This window comes from Buteo buteo, chromosome 1 (assembly GCF_964188355.1).
Source record: "Buteo buteo chromosome 1, bButBut1.hap1.1, whole genome shotgun sequence".
Classification (NCBI taxonomy): domain Eukaryota; kingdom Metazoa; phylum Chordata; class Aves; order Accipitriformes; family Accipitridae; genus Buteo; species Buteo buteo.
In genome coordinates this window covers 64,921,647-64,934,227 of record NC_134171.1, presented here as the reverse complement: position 1 = coordinate 64,934,227, position 12,581 = coordinate 64,921,647, and the positions used below count along the sequence as shown (strand labels likewise).

The 12,581-nt window shown below is 43.9% G+C and overlaps 1 protein-coding gene across 16 annotated transcripts in view; it reads left to right on the top strand.

The window, feature by feature from the left end:
- Positions 1–12,581, top strand: part of SEC31A (SEC31 homolog A, COPII coat complex component) — a 46,086-nt gene that overhangs the window by 16,187 nt on the left and 17,318 nt on the right. For 12 of the 16 annotated variants that reach the window (XR_012651315.1, XR_012651308.1, XM_075033852.1 and 9 more), the window contains exons 14-21: positions 1,766–1,816; positions 2,610–2,687; positions 5,199–5,274; positions 5,946–6,124; positions 8,001–8,127; positions 9,122–9,267; positions 11,093–11,266; positions 11,818–11,991. Coding sequence is in view for 14 of the 16 variants with exons in the window: in XM_075033852.1 (XP_074889953.1) it covers positions 1,766–1,816; positions 2,610–2,687; positions 5,199–5,274; positions 5,946–6,124; positions 8,001–8,127; positions 9,122–9,267; positions 11,093–11,266; positions 11,818–11,991 (1,005 nt within the window). In the remaining 2 variants the exon portion in view is untranslated. The remainder of the gene's footprint in view (positions 1–1,765; positions 1,817–2,609; positions 2,688–5,198; positions 5,275–5,945; positions 6,125–8,000; positions 8,128–9,121; positions 9,268–11,092; positions 11,267–11,817; positions 11,992–12,581) is intronic. The other 4 variants (XM_075033908.1, XM_075033872.1, XM_075033926.1 and 1 more) reach the window with 1 other exon arrangement.

Here is a 12,581-nt window from a genome sequence, read left to right as displayed (position 1 = left end):
AGGGTTTCATTAACTGCCTTGGAAAACCTAGAATAGGTTTGGGTTTTTTGTGTGGGATGCTATTAATTTTTACAAAACAAACAAACAAAAAACCAAAACAAAAATCCCACAGATCAAACCTGGTTACATCTGGAAAGGAAAAATTTGGATTACCAGGAAGCAACTTGCACATCTTCAGTATAGAGCTTTCTTCCAAGTTGGAAGAAGATTCTTATCTCAGTGTTACAGGGACATACCTGCTGTGCATTTTGGCTCTTTATTGCTTTCAGTGCTGTACCCAGGAACTACCTAGTGTTTCTTCAGTTCTCATTCAGTCGATTTGGATGTTTGACTCATTTTCATTGTGTCAAACTAATGTTTTATTTTCAAAGACTGGCTCCATCAAAATATCATTATGGTTACAAATTAAATGGCCTCCAGGGCAAACATATTATGATTACAGAAAAAAAATCATAGTTTTGCTAACAGTCTATCTTCAGCTTCTAAATTTTTGTTGCATGAGTCAAAGGTGAGCACAGCAAGGGAAATCCTGTTTTTGAAAAGCAGACCTCAATTAGAAAATCCAGTTGAAATTTAGTAGTGGTCTTGCGGAGTGGCCTCATGCCGACTGGAGCCCACTGCTACTGTTGCTCTGGGTTTTATATGCCCTGTGCATGGGGAGAAGGTGGGGAAAATGGGCATAGCTGAATTGAGTGGCATTAAATGCTGGGCCTACCCCATTATTTCAGTATTTGAGGGACAGATGAGGGGAGCTGCAAGGCCATGTTTCATGTAGCTGTTTCTTAACAAAGCATTCCATGTTGAAGTTGAATCCATGGGATTTTTGGTGTCAAGAAACAATAACTGATAGCTTGTCTGAAAATTTGTGATACCCAGCTGATAAACTCACTAAATCACCACTTGGTTACTGGTAGGGTAAGGAAAGTAAAAAAGGGTCACAGATTTCAGCTTCTTGGAATAAGCTGTTAAGAACATGGTGGTTTGTTTTTATCTTCTGAAAACCTGTGATTCTCATATGCAAGTCAAGTCCTGGATCTCTCTTTTCTATTGTAAACTAATGATTAAAAAAAGACAGAGAAAACTCTCCAGCAATTTTAGCTCAGCTTCTTGTGAAAACCAGCTTACAATGGTAAAATAAAGCCTGCGGTACTAAAAGTAGTAGATAACATTAGCAACATTACGAAACCTAGGCTCCCAGATGCCACACTAATGTATTTTCTGCATTTATTCTAAACTCTGTACATTAAATTGGTGGTTTTGAGGGCCTTAATTGAATCTGGAGTCATGATTTGCTTTGCAAAGCAGTTAAAAGCTGGATGTTTAACCATTCTGTGGAAAATCCTAGCCCGCAGCCTTTCGCCTGCTGTGCTTGAAACTACAGCTTCCTGACAGGCTCTCTGCTCCACAAGGATTGTCACTGCTTCATTTTCCCTGACCAGAGCAGACAGGGTTTTGTCCTGCATGCTCTGATACTATTTTTATTATGGTGATTTCCAGCAGCTCTAGTGAGGCTTGAGGCCCCTGAGTTAACAATTAAAGGTTTAAAGGCATAGAGCAGCTGTTGTTTCCATCAGAGCTTGGGGTGCAGGGGGCTTAGCAGTAAATCCATCACCAGACTGGGAAAGGAAATGACTTTAGTTTCATGTTAACTGTTCTGCAAGCAACATATTAGCTACATGTGCCAGTTTTGCAATCGGAGAGACCAGTGAGAGGTCTGCCTCTCTAAAATTAAAGGGCACTTACTTAAATCTTGGTTGTTTTCTAGATTACATCTGCTCTGAATAAAGAGGGTCTTGCAGATGGTGACTTTGGAGAGGTAAGCAAACACGTGTACAACTGTGTTTAGTCTTATAATGCTATGGTAATGTGCAAAGTAAGAATAATTTTTTTTCCACTTGGTAGGTGTCCCAAAGTAAGTCACAAATAACCCAGCATATGAGAAGTACCTACATTCAGTAGGATGAAGGTACTTATTTAAAAAAACAACCACTTTTTTCCAATCGTATGTCCCTGCCTTTCCCACAAAGGGCTCTTACAGATTTTTAGTTCAGGATCTCAGTGTTGTCTCTCCGCTTTTGCTTTTTGCTGCCTACGTCTTGCTCACTGTGACGCTTTGCGCTGCCTGTGAGGTAGGGCAGAGCCTTGCTGCCTGGCAGCTGGTTTGAAGAGCAGCACCTTCCCCAGGCTTTAAAAAAAGCAGGACTGAGTGTGGTACTATAACAATTCCCTGCAAGAGTGATAAATACAGTTCAGACATTGCCTGTTGTCATTGCAGTGGCCTGAATCTACAACTGGGGGACTGCATTGCTTTTGTGCTGTAGACATTTCGGATGTCATCTGTAGTGTCTAATTAGGAAGAGAAGTTTGCCTGCATGTTTTCAGGCAGCTAAGATGAGAACAGCACAAAGTATTGTGTGATGACAAAGAGCAGAGAAATGGAGGGCATCTACCACGTTTGTTGTACTCAAGCATATATTGCCAATGCATTTCTGTGATTTGCAGTCTGGTTCTGACTGTTGTTGGTGGGAAGGTGGCTATACTCTGTGGTGCAAAGTGTTTCTTCCTCTTTTGCTGTCTTTTCTTTTTATGGCATCTTCTCTCTGCTGAAGGCTCCCGCAGAATCTGATGAATCTGTGCCGAACAAGGGGGACGAAGGCCAGGCTACAGAGGAGCAGTTCTTGGGAGAGGTATTTGTTGCTCTCTAGACTAACTCTGTTGACCTCCTGTATATTTACTTTGTTACTATTAAGAGCATTTTATTTTGTGGGCTTTTCCTAGTGCTGAGGATATATGGAAACGCAAGTTATTTAGAATGAGTAAAATGTGAGCTCTTGTGAAGTTGCTTGAGATTTTCTCATTGGCCTCAGACATCATGTGAATAGATTTTGGTGGCAATGAAGAACAAGCTCATTTTGTAACAGTCCAGTTGGCACTGACTCAAGGACTTTATTCTGCCATAATGTTCACTCTGGCATTTCCCTAACACATACTAAATGATCTGCTGCCACAAGTCTAATGCATTCCTTCCCCCTGCATTTCCTCATTCCTTTCTTCCCTCCCTCTCATTGATTATTACTAAGCTGTAAGCTTATACTGCCCTGTTTCTAGGTATAACCCTTTGCAGAGATGCAGCTGTGGTACTGGAGGAGAGGGGGAATGTTCATTCTCTGCATTGCCCCCACTGACATCACAGTGCTATCCGCCCACTTTGCATCTGAACAGCAAGTATCAGGACTTTGGTAGATAGCTTCCTTATGAATGTCTGTTGCAACAGTTCAGCCAAGTTTATCACAGGCAGTTTGCGTTCTACCACCTCTGCCTCTGGGATCCTACAGCTTTTGTTCATTTCTGTTCATTTGAGCAGCATTGTTTTCAACCCTGTGTTTTAAATATGGGGACAGGTCTATTATTATAACTAAGGACCCAGCCTCTGCCATGTGAGGTTAATAGCACTGAAAATACTAGTATCGCTGTGTGAACAGGCCAGCTTCATTCTCCCCCATTCCCTCAGTCTCCCTTTTGGGTTAGAATTTGAGCTGTTAGCCCAAAACTACCTATGCTCCCTGTGCTTGGTGCCTGTCTCCAGTTGTCTGTGAAGATGAGGACAGTGGTTTATGGCTTATGCATGTTGGAGTGGTGCACTTGTTGACTCCATATAACAGCCTGTTAAGGACACTAAAACAGAGTGCTCTCCTTAGGTTAGGTGCTTGATTGCTTGTTAATTCATTAGACACTGTAGTGGCAGACACATGTATCTGACTGTGTAATGATTTTGCTGTATGCAGTCATGAAGATATTAGATGTCTCATAACAAACATCTCTTCTAGGAGAGAATTCACAGCCAAACGTGACCTTAGCCTACCATCATGGGTGCTAAATAGTTGTGAGATTGGCCTGAAGCCACTGATGAGGGAGTGCTGTCAAATACATGAAGTAACTGGATAGGCACATTATTGCTGAGATAGTCACAACATGCTCTCAACTAATACCAAACACACATCAGACGATATCTCACAGCAAAATTTTCCAGATGCTGCCTCCTTTCATGAGCCACACATAAAGCCTGTTTCAGGCTTACCTCCCCATCCCAAATGACTGTTCTTGGTCAACTATGTACTTGTTCTTCATTCTCTGAAGTACAGTTTCACTGATCAGCATATTAGCAGGGTGTTCTCAGCAGACTCTTGAATTCCCACTGCATGTACTAGCACGCTGGCTTATGACAGAGGAGGCAGTTTGTGGGACAATATCTGCACTTTTCTTAGGCTGTGCCATGAAAATTGATGGTGGAGAGAGACTTCCCTCTTGGTATTATTTTTTTATTCTTGAAAGGTTTTGTTTGAAATCCCAAAATCCAAGTACTTGCAGGAAGTGCTCTCTAACTTAATTCCTGGGGGAGTTTTATAAAAAAGTAGCTTCTGTCCACTGAGCACTCCTGTACTGAGTGTGAAGCACTTAAGTCTCTGTGGATCACACTGGACTTCTGTGTTCATGTGTTTTGCTTAATTAAACTAGGGTGTGTGCCTAGTGCAGAGTGCTTCAAGGATGAACTGAAAGTTTAAGTGGAGCAAGGTGAAACCTAGGTAGTGTTATGGTAGACTGTTCTTAGTAAGGGTCAGCGTTGAAAGACGAGGGAAGGGAGAAGGTTTCTCATTTTGTGGTTGTGGCTGTTTTTTTGCTTTGAGGGGGTTGTGTGTATATGGGCACAGATGCACGTACACAAACCAGTACCCAGGATCCAGGTGTCTGGTTGCTGGTATTTGTTATCTCTATGCACGCTTGTGCTTGCATAAGCCTTTCCTGGTGGTTAGAAATCTGGGGCTTCCAGCACTTTTTCCACCTTGGCATCCATTTTAAAAAATGGTCCACTCTGATCTCTCAGAACAATGATTTTATAATGGTGTGTTTACATACATGCACTGGCAGTCCTGTGATAAGTCCAGGCCTTTCTCAGTGTATTAGGAGGTGACTGTGCAGGCACCAGGGGAAGTTGATTATCCTGTGCTGAAACACAGGATTGTTTGTGTTCTAAGAAATGACAGGAGTAATATTCCCTTTTAAGTTGATGATCTCTTAAGTGACTGGTAGTCTGAAGGTCTATCTTTAACTTGTAATGCAAGAGCTGTGTTTTTTTAAATGTGTGTGTGTATTCTAAGTGTTTACATAATCTCAAATATTATGCTTTTCCTTTCTCTTAGAGAGTGAATGACCATAAACAAGAAACTGAAGATTTGGGATCTGCAAAGAAGACATTTAACATCTCTGTTAGTGGAGGTAAAAAAAAAACCTTTATATTGATTTCATTGTATGTGCTGATATTTATAAATACTGCTGTTTATACTGGTGTTCCAGTGAGAAGGCAATTTCTGCACACATTGTGAAGGATTACTATGACCTGCCTCTAATTCCATTTCACAGTGGTCTCAAGGCACTTGAAAATACAGCTTCTTTAAGGAAGGGAACGGAAGAAAAAGGAAGTATGCAGCACTCATACCCCATTGCTGAAATGCAGCTCCTCTGAGTGATTTCTGATATACAAGAACACACACCTGATCAGGCATGAAGTGCTAACGTCACTATTTGTAGAGAAACTCCCAGGGGATCTTGAATAACACAGAAGCTATTTACCCCTGTCTAGGTTCGACTTTTTCTGGCACTGTATGCAGGGTAGTTGTTTCAGAGGTCATTTAGACTGCTAGATTTACTAGCACCTTGCTCTGCAGCAAGGTAAATGATGCTTGACAGTGCCCCACCTGATGTGGCTGTGGCCGTAGCGTGTTTGAGACTGGAGATGAACTTGAGCATCCCTGTAAGTACCTGCCTGGAGCAGGCTGGTTTGCAGAGAACTTTGCGCAGTGTTGTGCAGTTGGACACAATCACCTGCTGTTGCATATTTAAGTGACTTTTGTGCCATCATTTGAAAATGCACTCCTCTCTTGTTGCAGATGTGGACGGTTTGATTACCCAGGCTTTGCTGACGGGTAACTTTGAGAGCGCAGTAGATCTCTGCTTGCACGATAACCGCATGGCTGACGCCATTATCTTGGCCATCGCAGGCGGACAAGAACTGCTTTCTAGGACACAGGAAAAGTACTTTGCTAAGATGCAGAGCAAAATTACCAGGGTATGTTTTTTCTGTTAAGAAACAACATGCATATAGGCCTTTAGCAACTCCCTTTTTAGCCTTAAAAGTTTTCTTCCCATTTCATAGGTTTATTTCTGTGAGAAGCTAATAAGTATTCAAGTCATCCACAAGATCTCAGAGCAGAAAGATTTAAATTATTCTTTTTTAATGTATTGATAAGGAGAGAAGAGGCACACTACCTGGATATCAATATACAAGAAGAGTATTCTTTACCTTGTCTCCAGTGTCTTTGAGTTGCATATACACTAGTAGATTCTCACTGATAAATCCTTAAGCAGCGCACATTTCAGTCTGTTATCTTGTCACATTTTTCAAGTCGCACATGACCCATGCTCAGTGCCAGCAGCATTATGTTGATTTTTGCCTGTGATCAGTCTTAACAGATTTTGCCGATGCTTCGTTTCACTGCATGCACAGAAGAGAGCTAAGTATGCCCAGGGTAGATCAATCGCCCTTTGTCTAGGAGGCAGCGTGTTATGGCCAGCTGATTATTATTCTTTTCAGCTTTTTGCAAGGCTAGGGATTGCTGATGCTGCTCATTCAAATCTTTTTTCTTTACTACGGACTTGAGAAAGTAGCAACAGGAGGATGAAACAGGAGAAGTGGCCTTAAAAGAGTACAGGACAATTGGTTTGGCAAGGATGGCCGCTTTAGAGAGGGGGAGAAAGTTGCTCTTGGTCGCTTTTTAGCAGTCCATTGTCAAAGAAGGGTGTTTCATACAGTAGCAGGAGGCAGCCTGTAAAATGGGCATGTGCTTAAGTGCTTTGCAGGAGCAGGGCTGAAGGCCACAAAGCACAGTCACTTGGGGAGTTAGGGCACGCAGCATTACAGGCTAGGGTCTGTAAGTGGGATTTTGCTGGTCATTGCTTGCAAGCCAGTTTGAGATGGGAACAATTTGCATTTCTAGTAGTGGACAAGTGAAAAGAGGAAAATCTCAAGACTGCAGGATTTCTTCCCCTGCCCCCAGATCCTTTCCTTCTCTGGTCTAATCAGAGGAAGGAGAATTTTGTAGTGCGTGGGGAAATTTCTTCACTGTAGTTCATCCTTTGGGAAAAGGTATTTTTATGGAGAGCTGACCAGTTGTCTGTGCCTGTGCTAAGGAGTGTTGACCTTGTAGTTAGGACCTTGCATTTGTTGTTCAGGTGTGGCTTTTTTATTTTCTGGTCCCAACTGCACACTTAACTGCTTGTTCAGCTGTTTCTGAGCTTGAAGTCTTGGCATGACAAGGGGTTTGTTCATTAAATAGCAGCACAGCTGCCAAGTCTGTCTTTTGTCTGAAGCAAAATAACCAGAGGCAGAGTTTGAGATGGAAGAAACTGGAATTTCATTCTGAGGGCTTGTGGACAGACAGCCTCTGTGCCAGCTCAGGTTGATACTGCTGCCAACTTGCTTCTTCCTTCGAGGAGCTTTTTCAACTGTCCCTCATTGGTCAGCCTGAGGTCAAGAACTTAAAGCCAAATGAAACAGTTTGACAAACAAAACTCATACCCCTTGCTGGGCATTGTGTAGAAGATTTATAGCTAAATACTTGGTATATTATCTTTGTCTGCAAAAACAGTGCTGAAAACCATCTATAGCAATCCCAGCTTGCAGAGATTTGTGCATTCTTTTCTTGCACGTTTTGTAGCAAGAATAATTGGCCTGTGTTATCTGAGCTTGCTCTGTGATTTTTGCTGAACTCCTTTTGAAGTAAAATATACTCTTGTGCAGCTGTTGAATTGCATTGCAGTATCTGCGGTGACCCTGGGTACAGTGGGGATGAGTACTCTTGAATAGATATAAATTGCACTGTGTCCTAAAAAACAAAAGGAATCCTACCAAGATCTTAACTGTGGTCTCTCTCCTTCTGGTCTAGCTTATCACTGCAGTGGTAACGAAGAACTGGGAAGAGATTGTGCAGTCTTGTGATCTGCAGAACTGGAGAGAGGCTTTGGCTGCTGTGCTCACTTATGCAAGGCCAGATGAGTTTGCAGCCCTTTGCGGTAAGGACACTTTACAGACTGGACATCATTTATTCCACTGTAGCCATGGTTGTTTTCCTTCCAGTAAACTATTGTAATGCCTCACTAGCTTCTTTGATGGGTAATATAGTTCTTCAGTCCTGTTGCAGAGAGGAGAGGAACCTCTGGGGTGCTGTGTTCCTGATATGTTCCCTGATTTTCTGGGCACAGAACCCAGACCCTGTGTCCTGGCATCACCTGTGTAGTACACAGCTGCTGGTCTGTTACTATTTGCAGATGGGTAACGGTGATGTTGATGTGACAGGTGCCTTAGCCAAGGGACTCTTGGGAGCGTTTGTATATGGGACACAAATGGAAATGCTTCAGGGAAGCACTTTGCTCTTCTTTCCCAAGAGCAATTTTGATTTCTTGGATGGAGTTCTCTTTCACAGGCAGTGAGCATGCCTGCCCTCGTGTGCTGCATGGCAAACAGCTGTCTGGGTTTAACCCGTAGGGAAGTTATATTGCCGATACCTGTGTGCCCGATACCCCTGTGCCCCTCAGACACCAGCCATGGTGTCTAGGGAGCTGTACGACTCGCTTCAGCGCACATTAGCCCAGAGCAGTGTCACAGCTTTGTTGCTCATGATGCCTCGGCTGGTTGCACACTCAGGTTGCGCCCCTGAAATGAGGGACTGCAAAAAGTGGGTGTCAGAGGGGAGAATCAAACCCTGGCCTCTTGTCCTTTGTCCTGTTGGCAGATGGACTGTCCCCTCTGAAGTGTGCCAGGCTTGCAGACATTTGACAAGTCCTTGCTGCCATAGCTTTAACTGCCTCTGAAGTGCCCTGGGCTCCCGTGAGATAATCTGTGCTGGGCGTCGGAGTATGTCCTTACCAATGGAGCCCAGAGGCAATATCCCTTCTCACTGTGCTGAGCAGAGACCCAACAGGCATTGCAGGCTTCCCTAGCCTCGGCAGTGGTGGAGGGGCCACCAAAGTCATTCACCAGCATCTTCTTTGCTCATATGTTTCCTAGATCTCCTGGGTAACAGGCTGGAGAGTGAGGGGGACAGCCTTCTGCAGACACAGGCTTGTCTCTGTTATATTTGTGCTGGCAACGTGGAAAAACTTGTTGCTTGTTGGACCAAAGCTCAGGATGGAAACAGCCCCTTATCCCTTCAGGTTGGTAATTCTGTTAAGATGTTGGAAGTAACACACTGCAATCATTTGGCGCTTAAATTAAATGATCTAGTATAGAGCTTTGCTCTCCGATAGCTGCATGTATCTCAGGTTGCAAGCTTTTTCCTTCTGGAATGGGTGGCTTTCATAGAAATAACACATAAATATGATATTGGAAAATGTGTTGTGAAGCACGATGGCCCTCATGTCTGCTCTGTTCTTTGGGTAGTCATGCTAATGTGCTGCTTGTGTAAAAAGGTAGTTGTAGGGCTTAGAGTGTTTTGGTAAAGAAGAGACTTTGAATGCTTGCATCTTTTGCAATAGGGGAATACTTGGACGTTTGCGCTTTTGGAAGAGGTGGCTTGGATGTTCAGGGGAGAAAATCTAGTAAATTAGAATTAAATCTGGAGAGAAAACTGTATGAAGGTTATCATGAGAGTTTTCTCTAGGGGGGTTACACATACAGGGTTTGGTTTCCAGCAGTGAAATATACTGCATGTAGCAAATACTCGGGGGAATAGGATTGATGACAGTTAGATGAAGCAATTATGGAATAATTTATTTTATAGTAGAATCTTAGTTTCTTCCATCTGTTCAGGGCCTTTGAAGGACCAGTTTTAGAAAGTACTTAATGTTACCTGGCAGTGCTGTGAGTCTCTTTAGTTAATTGAAGGAACTGGAGTATATGTGAGTTTTGCTTTGCATTATTAATTCTCTCCAGTTTTGAATTATCAAAATTACTTTCCAGTCTTTTGATTGTGAGGGCTTTAACAGATTTACCTTCAGTTTGAATTTGCGTTTTGATTGCATTGCTTTGCTCTCATGGACACTAAAATTGAAAAGTACTGTTGGAGTCATAATTAGCCTGCTTGTTTACTATAATGTGGAATTGCTGAAACTCATAGAAGCTGTTGGTTATCTTGATTTTTTTTATTTTATTTTTTTTTACTTGCCTCTTTTGAAGTGCTGATTTGTTGGGGGAAAACAAAAATGTATTATCGAACTGCCAGTAAAGAGTCCTCATTAGTGATGTATGGTTGAAATCCTGTGTGTGGTACACTCATTAAATCTGTTACAAGATTTTAAATGGGGATTGCATGTTAATATTGGCAAATGAGTATTTGTAGTATCTTCCAGTATAATACAGTGAGTGTAAGAAAACATGAGAAAACTGACTAGAAAATGTTCCTGTAACTTAGCACTAGGAGAAAAGCCAACCAAGACCAGCTCTGGTATTTGGAGATGTGCAAGGAAGGCAAGATACGGAGTGTTCGTGGTGGATATCAGGAAAACCATCTTTGCAGTAACAACCAGAAAACCATAGACAACTCTCCCAAGGGAGTTGTTAGATCCTTTTGATTAAGATGGTTAAGAACTGACTTATTAAAATGCTGCAAACAAATGTATGGCACCCAAGTGCTAATAGTAGTGATGGGCATGATGTTTTCCATTTGCTCTCATGGCTCTCACCAGATATTTTTATGAAAGCATACTCTTTTGGTGGATATGCGAAGTGCTGTTAGGGCCCTGAAATCCTGTTCAATAAAAGCAATTCTTTTGGCTTTGAACTCTACCCGATGCACTGCTGGCTTTGCTGTTAGAAGCCACTTGGTGTGCAGTTGCTGTTCTGTGGTCTCACATGCTAGGAAAGTCATGCCTTCAGTGCAGCTGTTACTGTCTGGGAAACCTGGACTTGGCTTGGGCTTCCAGTCAGGTGAGAGGGGTTCTGCAGGGCTGCCCTGAGGAAAAGCCCTCCACGGCAGTCGTTAGCCAGGACCTGCTTCACCCTGTTGTTCTCACTTGTGGGGGTTTTTTCCTGATTTTCCAGGATTTAATAGAGAAAGTTGTAATCCTGCGCAAAGCCGTGCAGCTCACCCAGGCTGTGGACCCTAATGCTGTGGGGGCCCTTTTGGCTGAGAAGATGAGCCAGTACGCCAACCTCCTGGCTGCCCAGGGCAGCATTGCTGCAGCTTTGACCTTCCTCCCTGCAAACACCAACCAGGTACACGGCCTTCAGGTTTTTTTACTCTCTCTCTCTCTCTGTGTGAACAGGTGTACTTCAAGCAAAGGTCTCTGCATGATGCCGTTAGCAAGCAGGACTGCCACTTGAAATGCACCTCTGGATGTGATGGTCAGGCTGTTTACCCTCTCCTTGCATTGGCCTCACTGACCTGGCAGAAGTACACAGCCTTGTTCTCCCCCTTTGTTTCACACCCTTGTCCTTGCAGCCAGTGGCTTCCAAAGGAGCAGCTGTCCCTCCTGCAAGCCAGACGCAGTGAAACATGTACCTTGACACTTGGTTGTTTTCTGTAGATTTCTCATCTTCTATCAGCTGGTATTTGTAGACAGGCTGGCTTGGGAGTGATGCAGCCCAAGATGGGAGGTAGGCACATGTAAGGCAGTTCCCATGGCCCCATGTCTCATGCAGAAAAGACTCCAATCAAAGCAGAGCAGGCTTCTGAGAGAGTGTGTGGCCAGTCAGCCTCTTGGTGTGATGCACTGGGTGACAGGCAGTGCAGTTAACCTTCTTTTGCTGTCCTTTTCTGATTGCAGCCAAACATCATACTGTTACGGGACAGGCTCTGCAGAGCCCAAGGGGAGCTCCCAGTGGGACAGGAGGCCCTCAAGGCACCATACGAGAGACAGCCCATGCCCAAAGGACAAGCTGCCCCTGTGGCTGGACAGATGCAAGGGCCCCAGGCTCCAGCCCAGCAGTATTACCAACAGGTAAATGGGTTTTGGGAGTCAGGGAGGGACATGGTGCTTGAGTTCTGGAGAGTGATGGATAGAGGAATTTTTTTCCTTTCTCTTGATCTGAGCTGGGGCTGTATGACTGACTTCTACCAAGAGCCTTGTGGTGAAAGTCACTGGTGCTGCTTATCAGTCAGTACAGATGCCTACTCCTCATCTGGAAACATCCATTAAACACCTTGTCAAGTAGCCTGCTTCTGAAGATTAGGTGTTTTCCCCCGTTGTTTGAAAGTGGGCTTCAGTGCCAAGAATGACTGTGTGGGAGAGCACTGCAGGATTTTTCTGTGCTTGCTCTCATAGTCCCTGATGTTGTCCCATCCCTGCAGGCCTTGGAGCTTGCTCAGTGTTGCTCACCACCCTCTTCTGGGGCTGATTATTTCCCCCACCCCAGCTCTGATGTTGGCTGCAGAAGTTGCAGAGCAGTGGCAATAGCAAACTTCAGGGCATGTTTCAGCAGTTGTGGTTACAGCCTACTAGGAAAACACCTTCCCAGCTGCACTTAAGGGGGCATAGGCAGCACGGGCAGGAGGTGAGACAGGAGTGGGGAGGCACGCCTGGGGTAAGAG